The sequence below is a fragment of the Peromyscus californicus genome, unplaced genomic scaffold (assembly GCF_007827085.1).
Source record: "Peromyscus californicus insignis strain IS unplaced genomic scaffold, ASM782708v3 Scaffold_19__1_contigs__length_69161282, whole genome shotgun sequence".
Lineage (NCBI taxonomy): Eukaryota > Metazoa > Chordata > Mammalia > Rodentia > Cricetidae > Peromyscus > Peromyscus californicus.
This window is the reverse complement of record NW_026294491.1, coordinates 3349617-3371922: the sequence shown is the minus strand read 5'-3', so window position 1 is coordinate 3371922 and position 22306 is coordinate 3349617. Positions and strand designations below refer to the sequence as shown.

General features: G+C 59.1%; 4 protein-coding genes across 6 annotated transcripts; 1 reads left to right on the top strand and 3 right to left on the bottom strand.

The window, feature by feature from the left end:
* Positions 1 to 4395: 4395 nt before the first annotated feature.
* On the bottom strand, positions 4396 to 8013 carry Ring1 (ring finger protein 1). Its single transcript, XM_052744292.1, has 7 exons — positions 7892 to 8013; positions 7678 to 7804; positions 6691 to 6851; positions 6365 to 6580; positions 5611 to 6000; positions 4996 to 5269; positions 4396 to 4801 (listed from the first exon to the last, which is right to left on the bottom strand). Exons 2-7 carry the CDS (start codon positions 7753 to 7755, stop codon positions 4700 to 4702), a joined length of 1221 nt encoding a protein of 406 aa, XP_052600252.1. The 5' UTR covers positions 7756 to 7804; positions 7892 to 8013; the 3' UTR covers positions 4396 to 4699.
* A 1404-nt stretch (positions 8014 to 9417) lies between these two features.
* On the bottom strand, positions 9418 to 11447 carry Hsd17b8 (hydroxysteroid 17-beta dehydrogenase 8). 2 transcript variants are annotated; one of them, XM_052744298.1, is made up of 9 exons: positions 11325 to 11447; positions 10957 to 11174; positions 10760 to 10876; positions 10580 to 10672; positions 10396 to 10481; positions 10230 to 10314; positions 10028 to 10070; positions 9778 to 9852; positions 9418 to 9605 (listed from the first exon to the last, which is right to left on the bottom strand). In XM_052744298.1, exons 1-9 carry the CDS (start codon positions 11368 to 11370, stop codon positions 9589 to 9591), a joined length of 780 nt encoding a protein of 259 aa, XP_052600258.1. In that variant the 5' UTR covers positions 11371 to 11447; the 3' UTR covers positions 9418 to 9588. The 2 variants fall into 2 exon arrangements, with proteins under 2 accessions (XP_052600258.1, XP_052600257.1); XM_052744297.1 differs by having other exon boundaries at positions 9418 to 9852.
* Positions 11448 to 11589: 142 nt separating this feature from the next.
* Positions 11590 to 14777, bottom strand: Slc39a7 (solute carrier family 39 member 7). The gene is made up of 7 exons (XM_052744291.1): positions 14268 to 14777; positions 14015 to 14183; positions 13809 to 13862; positions 13529 to 13693; positions 13267 to 13410; positions 12922 to 13118; positions 11590 to 12399 (listed from the first exon to the last, which is right to left on the bottom strand). Exons 1-7 carry the CDS (start codon positions 14664 to 14666, stop codon positions 12127 to 12129), a joined length of 1401 nt encoding a protein of 466 aa, XP_052600251.1. The 5' UTR covers positions 14667 to 14777; the 3' UTR covers positions 11590 to 12126.
* Positions 14778 to 15438: 661 nt separating this feature from the next.
* Positions 15439 to 21694, top strand: Rxrb (retinoid X receptor beta). 2 transcript variants are annotated; one of them, XM_052744290.1, is made up of 10 exons: positions 15439 to 15751; positions 16349 to 16566; positions 17100 to 17256; positions 17570 to 17749; positions 18857 to 19029; positions 19489 to 19618; positions 19806 to 19938; positions 20042 to 20145; positions 20401 to 20506; positions 20607 to 21694. In XM_052744290.1, exons 1-10 carry the CDS (start codon positions 15511 to 15513, stop codon positions 20752 to 20754), a joined length of 1590 nt encoding a protein of 529 aa, XP_052600250.1. In that variant the 5' UTR covers positions 15439 to 15510; the 3' UTR covers positions 20755 to 21694. The 2 variants fall into 2 exon arrangements, with proteins under 2 accessions (XP_052600250.1, XP_052600249.1); XM_052744289.1 differs by having other exon boundaries at positions 15440 to 15751; positions 20054 to 20145.
* Positions 21695 to 22306: the final 612 nt, after the last annotated feature.

The window sequence follows — 22306 nt, the reverse complement described above, 5'->3', positions numbered from 1 at the left end:
TGAAATGGAACTAACTAGGGTGGACCCAGAGGCAGGAGCCTTCAGGTCGGGGCTCAGCAAACCCCAGGCTGTCTGCAGGTGGAATCAGGGCAGGACAGGAATTGGAGTCCATGGAATGAAGTGAGGGGTAAATAGTGAACAATGGAGCTGGAGAGGGTGGGCCACCCTCACAGGGCCTTGGAGACCAGGTTAAGGACATGGGACCTGAACTCAAGTTAGTGGAATACCATTGAATAGGTTTAGGTGGAGATTGATACAATCGGATGTCATTTTAAAGTTCTCTGGGGTGGCAGGCGCAGGGGTGGGCAGTGGAGTGACAGACAGGTGGGGGATGGGCACTGGCCCGTAATCCCAGAGGTGGAGACAGAAGGATCTTAAATTCTATGCTAGCCTTGGCTACAAACCAAGACCAGATTCAAACCCAAATCCACTGTATAGAACAGGCTGGAGTCAACTCACAAAGACCCTCCTGCCTCTGCCTCCAGAGTGCTGGGGTTAAAGCGTGCGTCACCACCTCTGGCAGTAACTGTTTCTCAGCATCAGATAAGGTAGAACTGGAGAAAAAGTGGGCAAGCCCCACCCCACCATGTGTCCTCCTAAGTTGTCTTTTTTAATCCTGATAGTTTTCTTTTTGACACACGGTTTCGTGTACCTGGAAATCAATATGTAGCCCAGGATCCTCCTGCATCCCCTCTGGAGTGTGAGGATTACAGGCTGTACCTCCACACCTACTGTATGAGCCTTGCTCAGCCCTGATTTCCTTCTCCACTTTCTCCTCTGCTCTCTCTTGACTTCTTCCCATCTCTGCCTCTACTTCCCCTTTTTCTGGGACACCTGCTCTGCTGTTCTTTCCAGTAGAAGCCTCTAGAACATCTGAAGGTACCTCCTTCTGGCTTCATTCCTACTGGAGTGTAATAGGAACTCAGGAAGTCCAGGGCAGGTGAGGCAGGCCGGAGGGGCAGAGGGGATGGAATCCTAGGTGGAGGAGCTGGTGTGCACTCAGCTTCTGGGCTGAAGAGCTGGGTCAGTAGAGGACGAGTGTCTGAACACGGTCTGAGAATGGAGTCATGGGAGGAGATTCTGAGTGTTGTGAGGAAACTCCATGAAACATTCCCCAGTTTTTTCACATGTTCTTAGAACACTTTACCCATGTGACACCTCTAAACCCTCAGAGTACAAACTGTCTGAATGAAGTTGGCCGTGGCAGGAGACTTTAGTCCTCTTCATTTTAGGCTCCACTCTCCCAGGTCCTTTCAACTCTAGAGTTTAGGATTGATTGAAGTGGTTGACATGGAGACAAGGAGACAGTTATCTCTTTAAAATGACCTTGTTGGGAAAATCCCAGGGAATCTCATCATTCATGCCACAAATCTAAAGAAATGTTAAATTCCTCAGCTAGAGGACAAGGAGGTGGGACACTGCCCAGGGACCCACTGTTGCTCATTTAAGTAAAAAGTGTGGATTTCCTTTTCTCTCTGTTTCTTGTGCTGCTCCATTGGTCTAGCCCAGGACCAGGAGTCTAGGGACGAGAGTGTGACCCTTGGAGATACAGTGACCATCTCCAGGTGACGTGAAGAAGCCGTAGTCCAGTCTTGTCCTAGATCTGACCTTCCTGACTCTAACTCAGAATTTCACACATTGCCCCCCACATCCTCTTCCTCAACTGGAGGAATAACCCAATGGCTCCTACAGGCTTATTCTGGCTCACAGTCCAAGGGTACAGGCCATCACCGTCCTGGGATTCAAATCAGGACCCTGGAGCAGCTGGTCACTTCACAGCCGCAGTCAGGAAGCAGAGAGTGATGGACGCTCAACTCACTGTCTCCACTTTTTATTGACCAGGATCCCCTGCCAGGGACTGGTCCCACACACAGTTAAGATGGGCCTCCATATCAATTAACATAAAGATAATCCCTCACGGAATTCTCAGAGGCTAACCTTAGTCTAGATAAATTTTTTATTAGTTTGCTTTGAGACAGGGTCTCTTAACATAGATAGCCCTGGCTGTCCTGGAACTCACCATGTAGCCTGAAATGGCCTCAGACTCCCAGAGATCCACCTGCCTCTGCCTCCTGAGTTCTGGGATTAAAGGTGTGTGTCACCATGGCCTGCTAGTCTAGATAGTATCTGAGAAGTGCCACCAAGGCTTGTCTCCTGGGTGATTCTGGAAACATTAACCATCACAGTCTTGCACAGGCTGACCTTGAACTTGCCATGTGGACAGGCTGCTTGAGAACTCCTGGTCCCTCTCTACTTCCTGAGAGCTGGGATCATGGACTGTGTCACCTCATCTATTGTCCCCGTTCTGCAGGCCAGAACACCACAGAAAGATCAGTGGCTTGTGTAGGTGAAGCTCCTGTCCATGATTGCCTTCCTTCATCCTTCCCTACCTCCATCCTCCACAGAAGTCCACCTGCTCTTGTATATACATTTTTTTTTTTTTTTTTTTTTTTGGTTTTTCGAGACAGGGTTTCTCTGCGTAGCTTTGCGCCTTTCCTGGAACTCGCTTTGGAGACCAGGCTGGCCTCGAACTCACAGAGATCCGCCTGGCTCTGCCTCCCGAGTGCTGGGATTAAAGGCGTGCGCCACCACCGCCCGGCCTGTATATACATTTTTATCTCTCCTCTTGCTGAGTCTGTAATGCTGCCTTGACAGAGGAGACCGTGGGGAGAAAATGCCCCATCTGGGGTTGGTGAGTGGAGAACTGGCACCCCTCTCCTATGCCTCCTCCTCTCAGCACCAGGGAAGGCCTGTTGGCAGGGGGAGGGGACACTTACCCAGGGAGACCTGCCCACTGGCCTGCTCCACAACCTGTGCATTGCTGGGAATGCAGCTGGGCGGTGGTGCGAGACTTTGATCCCAGCACTCAGGAGGCAGAGGCAGGCAGATCTCTGAGTTCAAAGCTAGCCTGATCAGGCAGCCAGGGGGACATAGTGAGACTCTAAAATACAAGAGTATGGGTGTGTGTGTGGGGGGGGGGGTGTCGGTCCCCAAGATGGATACTGCAGAATGGGGCTGCACTGAGGAGAGAGAGCATCTTGTACCTCTTTGGGACAATGGAGGCACATCGGCAGGTCCACCGTACTCAAGGGGGCTGGAGGATGGACGGACTGTAATTGGTGATACCAGGGATCACACAAGAAAATCTAAGGGATCCGAGGGAGGCCATCCAGCCCAGCCTGCAGCATCTGAGGCCCTGACACTGTATCAGCAGAGAGCCTGAGGAGGAGGAGGGGTGATGGGGCAGGATGCTGGGGGCAGAGGGTGCATTCATCCTGCTGTAGAAAGCCTGTCCCCAAAACCCTAGGCTTGTCTGGGACTCCAGACCCCAGGTCACAACTGGTTCCCACAGCCCACCCTCTTTCCTTTTCAAACATCAGTAGTGATGGTTTCCCCTGCAAACTTCTGTTTTCTCAGCGGCCAGGCAGACTTTTCCATGGAGACCTGGCTCTGCACCTCCCGCAGGTTACCTGGATCTGACCGGGCCCTCAGGGTTTTGCAGCATAAGCTTTGGAAAGCCCGCCTCCTTCACCCTCTCCTCCAGCTTTGGAGACTGTCCCCAGTTCCCTTGTCTTTAGGCTTTTGGAGATTGGGTGTAACTAGTCCAGGGTGTCCCGGAACTCATATTGTAGACCAGGCTGGTTTCACAGTTGTGGCAATCCTGGCTCTGCCACCCAAATCCTGGGATTACCGGAATTCACCACCATGGCTGGCTCCTCCCTCTTTTCATTTCTATTTCATGAGGGGGAGGGAGTTATAGGGGAGCTAACCTCTGCTATCACCTCCCTATTTCCAACACTGATTTCCTGTGAGTTTTAAGCTTTCCTTCCCAATGGGGGAAAAAGATTTTTTTTTTTTTTTTTTTTTTTTTGGTTTTTCGAGACAGGGTTTCTCTGTGTAGCTTTGCGCCTTTCCTGGATCTCACTCTGTAGTCCAGGCTGGCCTCGAACTCACAGAGATCCGCCTGGCTCTGCCTCCCGAGTGCTGGGATTAAAGGCGTGTGCCACCACCGCCCGGCCAAGATTTTTTTTTTTTTTGAGACAGGGTCTCACTACGCAGACTTGGCTGGCCTGGATCTCGCTCTGTAGACCAGGCTGCCCTCAACTCACAGAGATCCACTTGCCTCTGTCACCTGAGTGCTGGAATTAAAGGCGTGCGCCACTACACCTAGCTTATTTTTATGTGTTGGGTGCGTTGCCTGCACAAATCTGTGCACCACGTGTCTCTGGTGACTACATCCAACCCCCAGAAACTAGAGTTACAGATGGTGGTAAGCCACCGTGTGGATGCTGGGAATCGAACTCAGGTCCTCTGCAAGAGTAGCCGGTGTTCTTACCCGCTGAGGCGCTCCCCCACCCCCTTTTTACACACCCTTGACAGACACACACAGAGGACTGTCGGTTTCAAAGAAGTAAGCAAGTCTGTTGTTGGGAGGAGGGCGGGGAGGGCGTGTCCACCTCCCCGTCACCTGCAGGATGGGCAGTTAGGGTCAATAGAAAAGGCAGTAGTGGGCACAGGTCCTGTGCTGTACAATATATAAAAGAATCTGATATAGATACTTTGTATAAAAGCCATTTGTCCTTGTCTGTGTCCTCTTGCTGTCCGGCTGGGAAGCATAGGGAGATGAAGCTGGCAGGGTGAGCCGGGACACAGGGACACACCCTGTGGTCCCCATCCTCTGGCAGTCCCCCTTAAGGAGTCATTTGGGGTCCTTAGTGGGGGCATAGCAGAGCTCTAATGGCCTGGACACCTTCCAGAACTTCTCGTTCACAAGCTCCAAGGTCAGCGAGCCGTTCAGCGTCTAGAGCAGAGGCAGGGGGATGACAGAAAGTTGGAAAGGGAAATGGAGAAGAGACAAGGGAGGAGGAAAGAAAAGGGGAAATGAGGATGTGACCGACCCAGAGCAAACAGAGAGGGACAGAGCAGGGCTTTGACCGCGGTCACCCTGGCCCGCTGCCTGCCCCCCCCCACCCCCGACCCCCAGCAGCCGCTCACCGTGAATGCTCCGCCCCCGGGCGCAATGTAGATGGTGTACTGCTTCTCGCTGACACCTTCCAGGCTGGGCAGGGCAGGCTCCTCGGGACCTTCGCCCCCTCCGGCAACCCCGCTCTCCCCACCACCCCCATCGGGTCCGCCTGTGTCCGAGGCACCCCCACCGGGCCCTCCAGGCTCTATCGTTTCCTGCTGCTGCCTCCGCTCCAGGGCAATGCGCAGGGCCAAGTATTTGGAGAGATGGTCCACGGTGGCGTTCCCAGTGGTCTTCACGTACCTGGAGGGAGGACGCCAGGGGGAGGTCAGGACGGCAGAGTCCTCGAATGGACAGCTTCCTCCAACAGGCCTGGCTGGAGATACGGGTACCCCAGGCTGGCCTCCAGCTTGCTATGTAGCTGAAGATGACCTTCAGTTTCTCATCCCCCTGCCTCTGGGATTACTGGTGTACAGCACCACCCTTGGTTTCTGTGGTCCTGAGAGAGAAACTCAGGGTCTCATGCCTGCTTGACAAGATCTCCACCAACTGAACTGCACCCCCAGGCCTGAAGCCCCCTTCTGATGCAGATTCCTGAACTTTGGTTTCCAGGTGGTCTAGCAGCAAAAGGCAGGGCTCCTCACCTAGTCTGGCAGTATTCTCCCTTCTCCACAAGCAGGGGATGGGGCCGGAACACAAGCTCGATCTCTCCACCTGGCTCTGGAGGACTGGGAGCCCCCGGAGGGCTGGGGGGGCCCAGGGTTCCCCCTCCCAGGGTGCCGCCCCGGTCACCAGAGTCTTCGGAGCCAGCACCCCCGCAAACCCCGCCCGCAGCACCACCCCCTGTCCCTACACTGCTGCCCCCTGCACCCCCTCCACGGGGTCGCTTGGGAGCAGGGCCCGGAGCGGAGTCAGGAGCGGAGTCAGAGCTTACGTCCTCTCCATCCCCTTCCCCCTCCCCAGGTTCTCCTTCCCCCCCACTCATCGTGGTGGTCTGGTCGGATCCAGGCATCGGCCGCCTGACACGCTGGGCCCTGTGGAAACAAACAGTCCAGGTGAGAAAGAGGATTCAGGCCCTCGGGGGTGAAACTTCATGCGGCTCTGAGGCCTTGGAAATCCTAACGGTGATGCTGTGTGTTCACTAGTCTCTAACAAGGCACCCAGCACAGTAAGTGTTTAGCTCTGTTTGATGACTGAAGAAACAGAGAGGGGGCCAGGGCCAGGTCCCATCACTTGTTTGAGAACACAGGCGCTTGCCCTCGAATCAGCCCAACCACAGCCGCATGGTCGACACCCGGCAGCTGGATGAGTGCAGACCGCCAGGCCCCTACTCCAGATCTCATCACAGTTCACATCAGAGACAAACCCCACAGGTACTGCATCTCCAGACCCCCACACCTGTGCATGGCCTGCATCCGAAGCCCCTCCTCGATACTGGAGCTCAGCGCCTGCTGGTTGTGCAGGCGGCTGAGGCGGATGAGCACTCGGTCTTGATGGGCCTCGTATTCCTCCCGGCTAGGGTAGATTTTGGAGATCAGGGCATCGAAGTTGGGGTCTGGCCGTAGCGACCGCTTGGATACCAGCTTTTTCCGGCAGGTAGGGCACTCCTTGTTCCTGGGATGGGAGAAAGGAAGCCCTGTGGGGTCAGTTCCCGTCGCTGATGCCCGGGCTGCACCCCCCCCCCCCCCCCCCCCCCCCCACTGCAGACACATCCCTCCTGTTACCCGCTCCGCAGGGCAGTGACGATGCAGTCGGAGCAGAATCTGTGGAGGCACTCCTTGGTGGTCATCGTGTTCTTCAGCATGTCCAGGCAGATGGGACACATGAGCTCTGAATGCAGTGACCGGGGCGAAACCGCAATCTCTGTGCCGTCCATGATGGCTTCCTGGGTCATTAGCAAGTGGCAGAGGGTTGGGGAAAAAGGAATTTCAGAAGGAAGCGTTGAGAAAGGCAGAATCTGGACAGCCATGCTGACCAACTGAGGGAGATGGGAATTCTGGGATGGAGGAGACCAATGACGTGGAAATTACCCAGAAGGGATGAGGACTCATTCACAAGGAGTTTTGAAACAGAAGGAGCAGACGTTTGGTGAGATACTAGGGTTAGGGCTGGGGATGGCACAGGTCTATGGCTTGGCGAATATTTATTCAACAAACTTCTTTTTCTTGTTGTTGCTTGCTTTTTTGGGGTCTCACTATGTGTGTAACCCTAGCTGGCCTGGATTCACTATGTAGAACCAGGCTGACCTCAAACTTTTGAGATCCACCTGCCTCTGCTTCTCAAGTCTGCCGCCACACCCAGCCTCAACAGGCTTTCTTAAAACTCTAAGACTACCTACACTAGAATTTCAGGTGCCTGTTAAAACAGATTCCGATGTCCCACTGCACTTGAGTCAGAAAGGTGGAGAGAGAGTTCTATTTAAACTCGCAGGACGAGTCTGTGTACACTGGCATGTGCGTGCTGAGATGAGGCAAGGGCGGTAACTTCTGGCGTCTGTTTACCGTGCTCCGATGGAGACAGTAATATCTGCTGTACCTCTCTGGCACCTCCGTTTCGAGGGGTTAAATCAAATTAAATGAGGTAAGTGCAGAAGTGCTTTGAAAAGATAAAAGGTGATTCAAACGCAGAGTCGGGCAGAGAACAGTGTGATGGGGGAGGGGAGAGTTGGCGGGAGGGGGGGGGGCGAGTCGGGACTGGAAGATCCCTGTCACCTGCGGGGTCCGGTGCAGTTCGTAGAGACTCAGTTCCCACGTTTTGCTGGCATTCTGGGCATTCGCCGGCGTCGTCATGGTGACGGGGCGCGGACCCCCCTCCAAGCCGGGCTCGGCGGAGAGAAGTCTGCGGAGGGGGAAGGGGACGCTGTCGGGGCCGCCCCTCTGCAGACCCCGCCCCCGGGCCCTGAGCGCGCGCCCCGCGGCCCCTCACCCGGCTCCGGCCGCCGCGCTGCCCCGCCGCGGGCCTCTCCCCGGGGACCCCCGGGCTCGGCCGCCCTGGTCCGCTCGGTCCGCAGCTGCCACTCACGCCGCGGCTCCCGCTGCCGCCGCCGCCGCCGCCACCGCCATGGCCCGGGCGCTGAGGCCCGACGTCACTTCCGCCCTCCCTGCACCCCACCCCGCGCCGGAGACGTCACCGCCCTCACGGCGCGCGTGGAGCGTGCCGTGGACCCGGGTCCCCCCTCCCCTGCGGGGCGCGCGCGGAGGAGCCGGCCCGGGGCTGGGGGTGCTGGTGCACGTGGGGAACCCGAGGGCGGAGCTCCCCTCCGCGGCGCCGGCGGTGATCCCCAACTTCCCTCGAGCCGGGCCTGGGATCCCCGGAAAGGCAGCCGCCGCTGCACCTCCGAATGCTGCTGGGCGCGCGCCCTGAGCTCCGAGGGCTGCCGCGGGGTCCCGGGTGTCCGGGGGCCGGCCCGCGCTCCGCCCGGCCTCTCCCCCGTCGAGGTCTGGGGGCGGCGGCTCGGGACGTCCCGACGCAACTCTCGGCCGGAGCCAGAGACTCGAGAATTGCGTTTGGACAATCAGGAGCCGCGGCCCGGGGCGGGGAGGGAGGCGTACCGGAGGCACCCGGGATGCAGACGCCACGCGGAAGCGGGGATACCAGATGGACCCCCCCCCCGTAGGGGAGTCGGGGAACACGAGAGTGAAATGTGCGGCGTGGGAAAGTGGGCAGAGCCCCTCCGGGAGGGACTGGGAGCGAAGGAAGCGGACGGAGAGAAGAGGAAGGAGCAGGGCCGTCCCGGTGGAGGGCAGGAGGAAGAGACCGTGACGGGCGTTCGGTCCCCCGCCAGCCTGCGCTGCGGCTGCCAGGGGGTGGCCTGTCTCTGGGACAAGCTAGCAGTGGGTCCCCTCGCCCGCAACCCCAGTTACCCCCTACTTCCCTGTTCTCCTTGGGTCCGTGGCCAGTCCTTATGTGGGCGCCAGAGTCGATTAGCGCGGACCCCCTCCCCTTCCTCCTCCTTCTCCCAGCCCCCTCCCTTCTGCTCTCCTCCAGCCCCTTTCATGGGCTAGTCCATTCCCCTAATCCTGGCCCCCTCCCCTAATCCCCCCCATCCGACCCCAGGCCGGCTGCGGCTATTGTAAGGTGGAGAGAAGGGAGGGGAACAGAGAAAGGAGGGGTGGGGTGGGCCACCTGTTCCAGGACCCCCTTCCAAGGCCAGACTGGACACCAGGATGGGGCCAAGAACAAATCACCCTTGGGGGCCATAAGGACCCGGGGAGTGGGGGGGGCATGACTGGTGCTGCAGAGCCAATGAAAGGGGGTGGGGACAGAATCCCCTCCCTCCGAAAAGGCCCAGAGTGTCACGCACACACAGTGACACACACTCTTTCCTCTCACACCCGGCGGCGGGGGTTGCCCTGGGAGACCAGGCAGTGAAAGGCAGCAATCCTTCCCGAAGGGGAGAGAGGGGGAGGTGGGGAAGGGTCTGAGGGCTTGGACACAAGAAGAACCGGAGGTGGCAGGGAAGAGGATTTGGAATTTATTAGGGTCACAAGCACCCCTGCCTTCCATATTCAGCCTGAGCCACACACCACCACCCGCTTTGTAGCCTGGGAACTCAGCGTCCTCATCAGCAGGAGGCCAGGCAGCGCTGGGGGAATGAGCAGAGTCCAGCTTCCATGAGGCAGTCACATGAAAAGACCTCCTGAGGGGCAGAAGCATCGGGACAGGTGCATGGGCCGTGAGGTATATGGGTAGGCAGCCACTTCCGTGCCCGGTCTAGAGAAGGGACCTCTGCCCTCCAGGCTGCAGGGTCCCCTCACTTTCTCAGTCTGGGTTCTGCTTTTCTGTCCGCCCTCGCCACGAAGGCCTCATACCAGTGACTTCCACTGAGGCCCCTGTGATGTATCCACTGTCTTCAGATGCCAAGAACGCAACCACATCTGCCACATCTATGGGGGCGGTGGGGGAGGGGCAGTCTCAGTTCCTCAGATCGAGTGGCAATGCTCCCGCAAAACCCCAGGCCCACACCAATCATGAATCCCTATGCAACCTTTTCAAAAATATTACAGATTTAAGGATCTCTTCAAGTTCCCGCCTCAGAACCTTCTCCCGGCCCATGCTCACCCTCAGGGTCCCCCATGTGTCCCAACGGGATCATTGCAGTCACCTGTAAGGAAACACTCATGTGGCTGAAAGTTTCTTTTATGGACTTTTTTTTTCTTCTTATTTTCTTCATCCCTCATTAAGTTCATGTCTGGAATACTTACTGTTTGCACCGCAATCTCCCTCAACGACCTCTTCTGATTGCCCTCCACCCACAGCCTACCTTGTCCTTTACTTTCTCGGGCATTTTCTGGGTCATGGGCGTTGCAATGAACCCTGGGAGGACTGAGTTACATCGGATCCCATGTCTGCGGGAGGAAGAATGGATGCTGACCCTGGGAAGGACACTGACCCCCCTCCCTCAGCAGGGTGCCCACGGTCTGACCCACCGTCCAAGCTCGCGGGCCGCAGTCTGGGTGAGCCCAATCACTCCCGCTTTGGAGGATGCATAATTTGTTTGTCCAATATTCCCGACCTGTGGTGAGTCAGAGACCCAGGGTGAGTCAGGAGTCCCCAAGGGAGTCGATTCCCAGTGCCCACGTGGCTAGATGCCCTGGCCCAACTCAACCTGACCTTTCCAATGATGCTACTGATGTTGATGATGGAGCCGCGACAGCCACTGGACACCAAAGCCTGGGCTGCAGCCTGAGTGACCAGGAAGGTGCCCTGGCACGAAAGGGTAACAAGGACAGCAGAATCAGCTGGGGTGGCAGCCCTCCTCCTTCCCCAGGTCGCGGGTTCAGAGGTCACCACCTTGAGGTTGACAGCTATGACTCTGTTCCAGTCTTCCTCTGACATGTGGAGCAGAAACTCATCGCGTGTGATGCCCGCACAGGAAACAACGACAGATGGCGGGCGAGAAAAGCAGGCCTATGGGAGGGAGGGGGGGCTAACTCCAGAGACCACAAAGGGCCGGGCCGAGGGGCTGTGCGGCGCGGTGCGTGCTTCACCTGCACTTGCTCCAGCAGGCGCCTGGCCGCGGGGGCCCGCGACACGTCCGCCTGGAAGGCAGCGTGCTTCCCGCGCGGCGCCCCGTCCCCGCTGCCCGGGCCGCCCAGCAGCCGCACGGTGTCCTGTGCGGCTGCCCCGTCCAGGTCGCAGGCGGCCACGGCGGCGCCCTCTTCCGCCAGGCGCACGCTGATCGCACGGCCGATGCCGCTACCCGCACCTGAGATGGGAGAGCCGCGGGAGACGGGCGAGTTCAGAGGTCACGGGGCACAAAGTTACTGAAACTCCGACAAGCGGGCCAGGGACCCCAGGGGTGGCGCTCGTTGACGTGGCCCCGGACCCCCACCCGCCCCGGGAGGGACCCCTGAACCTGTGACCAGGGCCAGCGCGGAGCGGAGCCGGAGCTGAGACGCCATGGCGGCGGGGTGGGCGGGCCCGAGCACAAGCCAATCCGAGCACCCGGGGGCGTGGCGAGGGCCGGGCCGGGCCAATGGAAACCCTGCTAGTCGGGGGCCTTGGGCAGCCACCAGCCCAGACGACCTCCCACTGCGGGGGCGTGGCCACCCCACCCCCGGGGACCTGGGGAGTCCCGGAGACAAGGGGCCCCCCCTCCCCAAAAAAACAAAGACTGCATGTGGGGCAGAAGATGCAAGTACTTTATTTCTGGTCGCCGTTCCTCCCTACCCATTCAAACAGTGATATAAAAGGAATAGAAACAAAAATAAATCAGGCCGTGAGATTTTACCAAGGGACACTCTCCCACCCTGCTACTTCCAAATCAGGACACACGATTGCTGCCTACCCCACTCCTGCCAGGTCTTCCCCGAAGCCACCACTAGCCAGTTCAGAGGGAGGTGGACCCTGGAGGACCCTGTGTGGCATGTTGGTGCTGGGAAAACAAGTAAGGTGGGGACCACCAGGGTACTGTCACCCCAGGCTTCATGGCCCCATTTATTCCTCCAAAGCCGACAATACTGTCGGGCAGTGTCCAACACTTTGGTCCCTCTGACCTCTCATGCTCTGTATGACTGCCACACCTTTATACCCAAAGCATCATTCTCCAAGGCTAAAGCTCCTTCCTCTGGCAAGTAACACAGGCCAGGGCTCCCAACTGTCTTTATTTGGGAGTTAGGGGTAGAGTTGGGGCGGGGCAGGACAGATTACCCCACCCCTCACTCAAGGTGGGCAATCAGTACCATCATGACAACTCCCCCCAGCAGCCCCAGCACCTCCAAAAGTGACTGTAATGGGGATGCCTCTCTCAACAGCTCAGGCAACACGGACACTGTTGCTACGTAGATAAAACCACCTGCGGTGAAGGGCAGAACCCAGCCAGGGCCTGCACCACCCGCCACTTCACTGCCCACTGCCCCTCCTTCGGTGAGAAGGGCACATGCTGTGCCTGCCAGTGCTCCTACTGCGGTCAGGAGTTGCAGACGCATCGCCTGGTGGGCAGGAAAGAGAAAGACATGATCACCAACAGCTAAGGATCAGGAGTGAGCGGTGGGGTACAGCTGTACAGGTGTCCACATTTCTGGAAAGGGAAAGTGAGCTAAGGGGTGGGGAGATGGCGCCATTGGTGTCTGCTGCCCAAGCTTGACGGCAGGATTTGGATCCCAGGCACCTACGCAGGCGCGGTGGAGGTGTTTGCAATCCCAGCAGGGAAGCAGAGGCAGGCTCCCTGGCCAGCACACAGGCAGAGGCAGGCTCCCTGGCCAGCACACAGCCCAATCAGTGAGGCTCTGCCTCAGGAGCACACCCGAGACCCCCAGCCCCAGGGAGCCAGGTAAGAAGGTTGAGAAGACCAGAACAGACGTGCCCCTTCCAGGCTGTGCGTCAGGCTGTACGCAGGAGGGCCACAGCGGAACAACACAGAGCAGAGGTAAAGGAAACAACTAGCCCCATTTCTAGAAGACCCGATGGTAGTGTATCTCGTTCAGAACTGATGACAGGCAGTCGGCACCAACCTGTTTTTTGCTGCAGCCAGACTGGACCAAGATGGCAAAGTCCCCGACCTCATGAGGTACTTCATGTAGCAGGACTGTCATTGTGGTCAGGATCCCTAGCCCTCGGCCCCCACGAAAGGAGGCACCGATGGCCAAACCATCCGTGAAGTTGTGTGCCAAGTCAGCAGCCAGATTCAGGTACCCGGACACACGCAGGTCTTTTAAAAGAGACAAGACAAAATGATTGACGGCACCCACCACCCCGGGCCCAGTGCCGCTTCACAGACACCCCTCAGGGTTTTCTGGAGAGCGCCATCACCTACAGCACTCTGTGAGATTCAGTGACCCCACCCACTCATCCCTTACCTGAACCTGCTTTTCCTTCTTCCTCAGGGTTCTGAGGCTTCACGGGCCCGTCTCTGGGCCCCGTGTTTCCTCCTCTCCTCTTCTGCAAAGCCCCTGCTTCCTTTTCCTCTTCCTCTGAGCTGGGCTTCTCCTTTGAAGGACACTCTGGGGGAGAACAGGAGTTGATCAGAGTGGGGGACAGAGCTTTTGATGTGTCCTCCACAGGAAGCCTGCTCCACTGCATGAGCCCGCATGCACCCTGTGCAAGGCAAGGTAGACTCACCCTGTCTTCCGTGCCCACGGCTCCCGTGTGTGTGACCGTCTCCGTGTCCATGGCTATGGCTGTGTCCGTGCCCTCCTTTCACATGCCTCACAAACTTCTCCACCACAAGGAAGGCGACGATGCCACTGAGCACCCACAGCCCCACAGAGAGAATGGGGCCCTGGCCTGGGAACAGAGGCATTGAAGCGTGAAAGGAGATGCAGACTCCGGACTCCTCCTCCTCGGGTGTCAGAGGTGAGCGTCCCCAGCATCCCAACCCCTGTCCCCATGGCTTTCTCACCACCGTGGGAGTGTCCATGTCCAGGCTGCTCCAGAGTGTGGTGAGAATGAGGTTCTGCGGGAAGTGGGAAAAAAGGAGTGTTTGGCACAATGGACGTGTATTTGAGGACCACTGGAGAATCCGGATCACAAAGAGGAAGAACCCCCTTTCCTTCTAAAGAATCATAACCAGCTGAAGCGTTTGTGGTAGTCAGAAAGCTAACTTACCCAGAGCATGAGGGATAAGGTGCAGGAAGGCATCACCCAGGAGCCCCCCGGAGGCAAAACTGAGCAAGATCTGGAGCAGAGCGCGATGCCTGGGTGAGTTTGACTCCACTGGGATGAGGAACAGCACGAAGAACGGAGCCGCAGAGATCAGCACTGTGGCCCCCAGTGCCTGGGGAAGGAGTCAGGAGTCAGACACCGAGTTTTCCAATGATTCAGAACCAGTCCCTCTTCCCCACAATCCCTGGGGACTCACATAGGCCCAAAGGGTGACAGTGTCCAGGTGGTGCTTGATGCCTGGAGCCCCGGCCTCCCTAGAGGCTCCATGGCTATGTTCATGGGCATGTCCGTGTCCTCCGTGGTGGAGGCTATCATGGGAGTGGCCATGGCTATGGCCATGGTGCAAATCCTCGTGGGAATGTTCATGGTCGTGGCTGTGGGCATGCCCATGCCAGATGCTCTCATGAGTGTGGCCGTGGCCGTGGGCATGGCTGTGTCCACGGTGGAAATCCTCATGTGAGTGCCCGTGGCCGTGGAAGTCCTCTTCCACGTCTCTGTGCGGGTCACCACGACCCCCGTGTCCGGCCACCAGCAGCCCCCAAGCCGCCCAGGTCAGCAGTCCCACAGCCACCCAGTGGGGGGCCCGTCGGGCCATCCCGCTGACCGGAGGGGCTGGCACTCTCAGCTCCACCTCTGCGGGGCCCGCTGCGCTCCACTCGTGCCCCTTGTCCACCTCTGCGTGGCTCGCTCCCCTCTTACATTGTTCCCAAGGCGGGCTCTCTATCCCCCAACTCCCTACCCGGATGCAGGCGCTCCCCCCCCCCACACACACACACCACGCCCCGACACCGCTCTAGCCTTCGATCCGCAACTTGACGGTCGCTCTGGGCCCGCGTCTCTATGACCCCCAAGTTGGGGGAACAGCCTGGGAAGCCCCGTAAGGGAGCGGCAGGCAGCGCTCACCGGCTCCGGGATCCGCTCCGTTCCCGGTGTGCGGGGACGTGGCAGTCACGCCTCGAGCTCCCGCGAGATCAGGAAGTTCCTCTTCTGCCGGCACCCCGCTACCCTTTACCAACATGGCGGCGCCCCGGCGACTGCGCGCGGCCGTGTCGTCGTCGTCGTCGTCCCCCGCCCCCCTCCCCCCGCCGCCGCCGCCGCCGCCCCCAGCGCGCATGCGCACAGCCGGGGTCATCCGAGGGGACGGCGGGCCAGGGAGCTGACAGGCGGGCGGAGACCGCCTCCTCCGTTTCCACCTCGGGCGAGGGGGCGGGAGCTCGCGACGAGACTTCCCGTCTGTACCAAGATGGCGGCCGCGTCGGTGCTGTCACCGGGGCGCCGGGCCGCGCGCGGCGCCTGAGTCGCGCGGCCGCCGGCCGGAGCCCGCTCTCCTCGGCGGCGTCCGCGCGCGCCCGGAGCCCCGTCCCCGCTCAGCTCCCCCCGCCCCCGCCCTGCGCGTCCCTGGCGCCTCCCCGGCCTCCCCGGCCTCGGCCCCCGGCGTCATGTCTTGGGCGGCTCGTCCGCCCTTCCTCCCGCCGCGGCATGCCGCGGGGCAGTGTGGGCCGGTGGGGGTGAGAAAAGAGATGCATTGTGGGGTCGCGTCCCGGTGGCGGCGGCGGCGGCCCTGGCTGGATCCCGCGGCGGCGGCGGCGGCGGCGGCGGCGGCGGCGGCCGGAGAGCAGCAAACCCCGGAGCCGGAGCCGGGGGAGGCTGGCCGGGACGGGATGGGCGACAGCGGGCGGGGTGAGTGTCCCGCGGGTCCCGGCCGGCGCGCCGCGCGCCCCCTCCCCGCGCTCCCGCCCCCTTGTTTGTAAACACGCGCCCTCGCCCTCCCGAGGCCCAGCGCCCTCCCCCGGGGCGGGGCGCGGCCGGGGAGCTTCCGCCCTCCAGGTACGGCCGCGCCGGGCCTGCGTGCGAGGTGCGGGGCGTGGGAAGGACACCGGTCCCCTTGGGCTGGAGGACTCTGGGCGTCGGAAGGCTGAGCCTGCGCCCTGGGACCCGGTATCTCTCCCATACTCTTTGACCCGAACGCGCTAAGTTGGGAACGAGGAGTTCACGGGTCCACCCCCACGTGCTTCTCCACCCCCCCCCCCCCCAGGTCAGCCTGGGATGACCCAGTAGTCTCCGCCTGAACTGCCCCCTCGTTGTCAACTCCCTCCTCTCGCGACTCTTAAGAGCGAAGTTGTTGTTTGACAGCTTGGTGTTTCTGAACTCGGGGGTTGTGGGGTATGGTGGGTGGGTCAGGGAGAATTAAAGTGTGCGTTTGGATGATCAAAAGACTCAACCTTCTCTTCTTGTCTCTCCTGCCTGTGTGTCTGCCTGTGTGTGCCTCCCTCTCAGATTCCCGAAGCCCAGACAGCTCCTCCCCAAATCCCCTTTCCCAGGGGATCCCTCCCTCTTCTCCTCCTGGCCCACCTCTTACTCCTTCAGCACCTCCACCTCCAATGCCACCCCCTCCACTGGGCTCCCCCTTCCCAGTCATCAGTTCTTCCATGGGGTCCCCCGGTTTGCCCCCTCCGGCTCCCCCAGGATTCTCCGGGCCTGTCAGCAGTCCTCAGGTGAGAGGTTGTGACCTACTTATTGCCTCTCTGCTTTCATTTCCTTATTCCCACCTTCTAACCCTCCCCACCATCTTTCCGCGAACTTCCCCATGACCCGTTGACTTCTGGTTCTCCAGTCCCAGCAGGCCTGTGGTCTCAGACCCCTTGCTCTTCCTGAAGTGAACGGTCTTGTTTTGGTGCATGCTTCTTCCTAGCCCTATTTTTGAAAACAAACAAAATCTCTTAAGCTCAAAGGGAATACTTTTTATGTCCTTTTCAGCTCACGGTGACTTTCTGCCCTTTGGTTCTATATGCCCATCTAAGACGTGTGCCCCTCAGGGTCGCCGTGTCGCACAATTACAGAAGGGTGCATATCCATTCTTGGGGTTATGCTTCAGGGAAGGCCCTTTACATCACACCACAGTACCACTAGTACCCCCTGGAGTGGGTACGGGACCTGCTTAGAGATGGGGAATGGTTTCCCTGACAGCTGAGAGATTCTCTTTCCAAATGAGCCTCCTGTGACTTCCCTGTTTCCCCCCCCACTCCAGATTAACTCCACAGTGTCGCTCCCTGGGGGTGGGTCTGGCCCCCCTGAAGATGTGAAGCCACCGGTCTTAGGGGTCCGAGGCCTGCACTGTCCACCCCCTCCAGGTGGCCCTGGGGCTGGCAAACGGCTATGTGCAATCTGCGGGGACCGGAGCTCAGGTATGGGGCTCAGCCCAGTGCAGAGGAGGAAAGAGATATGGGCTGTTTACCACGGCCTGAGGGGTTCCGAAGGCTTCCCGAGGTTGGTCAGAGCAAGGAGGCCTAGGACCTTTAGATTCATGTCAGATTCAGGTAGGGGCAGTCAGGGAAAGGGGCTGGCACAGGGGCTCTGAGGAGTAGACCGAGTTTTCTCACCTTTGGTGCGCTGCTTTGGAAGGATTTGGACTTTGTCCCCCCTGTGGGCAGATGGTCAAGAGACTCAGTAATGGGAGGGTTCCTTGGCTCTCTTCCCACCCCACTCCTCCCCTTGTAGGCAAGCACTATGGCGTTTACAGCTGCGAAGGCTGCAAGGGCTTCTTCAAACGCACCATCCGGAAGGACCTGACCTACTCCTGCCGTGACAACAAAGACTGCACGGTGGACAAGCGCCAGCGGAACCGCTGCCAGTACTGCCGCTATCAGAAGTGCCTGGCCACTGGCATGAAGAGGGAGGGTGAGCACTGCCCCGCCAGGCCTGCAGTCACCCGTGGGAGAGCCCACCGTGGCTTCCCTATCTGTGGGACTGCTCTCTCTGTCTCCTCCAGGGGGCGAAGTTTGATTTCTCTTTCCTGTCCTCCTCAGCTTGGTCCTGGGTACCTCGCTCTGTCTCCAAGGCTCTTTCTTAATGGTTGCTCCTCAGCGTTAATCCTGTGATGCTGTAGACCCTCCCAGCATGCTTTGGTCTTAACCAGGATGGGCCTCTGTTCTCTCCGCCTCACACAGCCCCTTTCTTGCTTTGATCCTGCGTTCTTTCTCTGGTTTCCCAGTCTTCCTTGGACCCCCGAGACTCTACCTTGTTAAGTTATAGGATCGCTGAAGAGGTCAGGACTTGGTATTCCTCTTCTCTGTCTGTCTAATTAAGCCTGATTCCTGGACTTCTAAGAGACACTTTAGGGCTGATTTTGGTCCGATCCCTGCTTTAAAGAAGATGAACCTTGACTCCCCCGAGGTCACACAACAGCAAAGTGGCAGGGCCAAAATCAGAACACACGCCTCCCAAGACCTGGGTCAGGGTCATCACCATCATGACATCGTCTTGAGTCAGCAGAGCATAGGGTTTGCCATCAGGCGTGTCTGGAGTTAGACGTGTCACTGGCCGTGTGGTGCGTGAATGTAGGAGGCTATTTAGGAGGCTGTTGGATGTGTTTAGCCTCAAGTTCCTCATCCTTAAACGTGGGGGCAGGGACCCGCAAGGCCATTAAGACCTCCAATGCATGTTAAAGCACGTTGGCATATTTTTTAGCATATCATCTGCCCTATTTAAATTCGGACTCTTCCCTGATTCTTTCACCAGTGGGACTGTTGTCAGTTGGACCTGTTTATCTGCCTGTTCATTTACTTACGTGTATTTGTGGTGATGGGAGCCAGGGTCTCGTGTGTGCTTGGCAGGTGCTCGCTCTCCCTGGCAGCCCTTGTGCCTGCAGGTTACCCCAGCCTTCCGTTCCTAAGGACCTCTAGTCGCCACCTCTCCCAAGGGCCGTCAGCCCTGAGAAGGCCCTGAGCGGGTTTCAGACCCTCATAGCCGGCTTCTCACTTTGCATTTCTCTCCCCCACCCCACAGCGGTCCAGGAGGAGCGGCAGCGGGGGAAGGACAGAGATGGGGATGGGGACGGGGCTGGGGCAGCCCCTGAGGAGATGCCTGTGGACAGGATCCTGGAGGCCGAGCTTGCTGTGGAGCAGAAGAGTGACCAAGGCGTTGAGGGCCCAGGGGGAACCGGGGGCAGCGGCAGCAGCGTGAGTGATGGGGTGGGTGAGTGATGGGGTGGATCCCTTCTCCCTCAGATGGCGGTTGGGGAAGGAGTCCAGGGTGCTCCATCTCTCCCCTTCCCTTCCTTCAACCCCCTGCACCTTGCCCTGAACTCGGAGGCCTTTCAGTATCTGAAGGGAGCCAGGCGTAGTGGCACTTGCCTATGATCCCAGCACTTGGGAGACAGAGACAAGTGGATCTTCGTGAGTTCAAGGCCAGCCTAGTCTACATAGCAAGTTCCAGGCCGGTCAGGGCTACCTTGTGAGACTGTGTCTCTGATGTGGGGTGAGAGCGCCCTCTCTCTGCTCCCACTACAAGTCCAGGGCAGAGAGGAGCCTGGACTGTAGAGATGGGTTCAGACAGGGCGTGGAGGAGTAAAGAGGAATATCAAAACCTCTTACAAGGAAGGTGGCTCCACCTTCCCCTGCATCTTCTGCTCTCTGCAGCCCAATGACCCGGTGACTAACATCTGCCAGGCAGCTGACAAACAGCTGTTCACACTCGTTGAGTGGGCCAAGAGGATCCCACACTTCTCCTCCCTACCTCTGGATGACCAGGTCATATTGCTGCGGGCAGGTCAGTGACCTTGAATCTCTTTGACCGCTTGACATTTGACCTCTCTGTCCTCTTGACCTTCAGTGACCCTGTAGCCTCCTCTTGCATATTTGGGGAGCTTGACTTGCTGACTTGCCCCTATTCTTGGTGCTTTGGATCTCATGCCCTGGCGTCTGCCTGCTGACCCTTGGTGCCCTCTGGCCCCTAGGCTGGAATGAGCTCCTCATTGCTTCCTTCTCCCATCGGTCCATCGATGTCCGAGATGGCATCCTCCTGGCCACAGGTCTTCACGTGCACAGAAACTCAGCCCATTCCGCAGGCGTGGGAGCCATCTTTGACCGGTCAGTGGCCCTTGGCCAGGCTGTCCTGTAGCTAGAAGGGGTGGGGCTATAGGCTGGTCCGTGTCCAAGGCTGGCTGAGCTGTGACCTTTGAGTGACCTGCAGGTCCCTCTCCAGGGTGCTGACAGAGCTAGTGTCCAAAATGCGTGACATGAGGATGGACAAGACAGAGCTGGGCTGCCTGCGGGCAATCATTCTGTTTAATCCAGGTAAGAGGAGGCCACCCGGCCTCTCGGCCCAAGGCAGCCCTGGAGCCTCCTCTTCTCCAGCGGTCCCCCCCAGTAAGACCCTCAGCCCAGAAATCTCTTAGCTGACCCTAAAAAAAACCATTTTACCGATGCCTCCCCTTCTGATTGGGTCTCACAATCCCAGTGTGCTTCATTTCCCTGAGGGCCTGTCTGCACGTCCGCCCTGACCTGACTCACCTGCCCTCTGCCTCTTGTTCTTCCTCCTTCACTGTCCAGATGCCAAGGGCCTCTCCAACCCCGGAGAGGTGGAGGTCCTGCGGGAGAAGGTCTACGCGTCCCTGGAGACCTACTGCAAGCAGAAGTACCCCGAGCAGCAAGGCCGGTAAGAGGCCTCGGGGCTGGGGACCCCACAGAGGGCGAGGCTGGGGCATGGCCAGGGCCTGGGTGGCGCTGCCTCTTACTCCCTCCCACCCCCACCACAGGTTTGCCAAGCTGCTGCTACGTCTTCCCGCCCTCCGCTCCATCGGCCTCAAGTGTCTGGAGCACCTGTTCTTCTTCAAGCTCATTGGCGACACCCCCATTGACACCTTCCTCATGGAGATGCTCGAGGCTCCCCACCAGCTAGCCTGAACCCAGACCACTCGTGTGCTCCCCAGCTGTGGGGAGTACTGAGGAAGAGGACTTGAGCCTGGGCAGGGTGGGAGGGGCCGAGGGCCCAGGCAGAGCTGTGGGCAGATGGTGCGGAGGAGGGACTCCTGCAGCCTGCAAGGCATCTGGTAACCCTTAGGGCTTGCCTGGTCTCCAAGTCAGAGGGCCCAGATCCCTGTGACGACTACACGTCTACCTTCAGTGGCCTTGAGTCTCTGAATTTGCCGGGGTCTCCCGTGATGTGGGTCATCCTGGCTCCCCCAGCACAAAGCACTGGCCCTGGTCCCGGGACTCCGCTCCCTTCTCATCCTGCCTCACTCCCTTCTGAAGAGTGGAATGGAGCTCCCCTAGAAAGGGTGTTGCGGGGCAGGCCCCCCCAAGCTGATGGTCTTGGGAGCAGGGCTCTGATAGCCCTTCATGCCCCCAACTTGACAGGTGGGGGCAGAGGGAGGGGCGCCCTCCTGTCTCCTGCAGTCAGACAGGAATAAAGGTGGTGGTGAAGGGCAGGTGGAGATGGGGGAACCGACTGCTATGTTTAATTTCCTGTGAGGAGAGCCTGGGAGTTAGACTCCAAGAAGTACTGTACATCCCCAGGTTGGCTTAAATGCCAGGGCCAGAGTGGCATGTGGGCAAGGAGGCCCCTCAGGTGGTCTGCCCCTGTGGCTCTCCCGGTGGGTGCTGCCTTCCCATCTCACTGGCTCCTGGACGGGTCTGGGCTGTGAGGGGGTGCTGGTTTGGGTGGCCTTTCCTTTTTCAGCTGTCCCTGTTCCTCAGCACACAGGCTGGGGACAGAGAATTGACAGGATGGCCGGCCTTCAGAGATGGGTGCTGGGCTGCATGGTTTTGCCCTGGGTCTCTTTGGTTTTTTGGGGGGATCCCTCCCTCTTTCACTCGCACATAAAATCGCTTTCCAGTTAAAACAGCTGTTTTCTGGACTGAGGTAACTGGGTGGTGGGCACCATGGCATCCTCTAGGTGTCGGGATATTCAGTAAGAAACCCTGACGCTCCCTGGGTGCTGCAGTGGCCTGAGGTTCCCTGGGGCTGCAGAGGCGGTGCAGGGTGGGAGACACAAGGCGAGCTTTGTCGGGAGGGGGAGAGGGTGTGCCAGGTTGGGGGCGGGGCTGCCCAGGGAGGAGGGAGACCCGCTGCTTCTCAAAGGCGCCTTGTTCGCGGTGCCCTCCCAGCGCCAGCGGGCGGCGGCGGTGGCGGCGGCGTCTCGCTCGCTCCAGCTTTCTCCCCGGCTGCGCCGCAGGCTCCGGGCAGACCCGGCGCCGTGCCCACATGTAGGGGTGCGCTGCTCTCAGCGCTACCCTCCTGGAGCGGCCGTGTCCCTGAGTGACCCCCTTTTGCAAGACCCTTCTAGCAGCATCGCCTGTCCCCGCGTCACTGTCCTGTCCCGTTCCACTGTTTTACCTAGTCCAGTACTTCTATCTTCTCGGGCGATTAGCCATTTGGCCCGTCTCTGGTCTCCCCCTGCTCCGCAAGGCCACCCGCGGCCCCCACATCTCGGTCGCTATCTATAGCTGGGTCTGT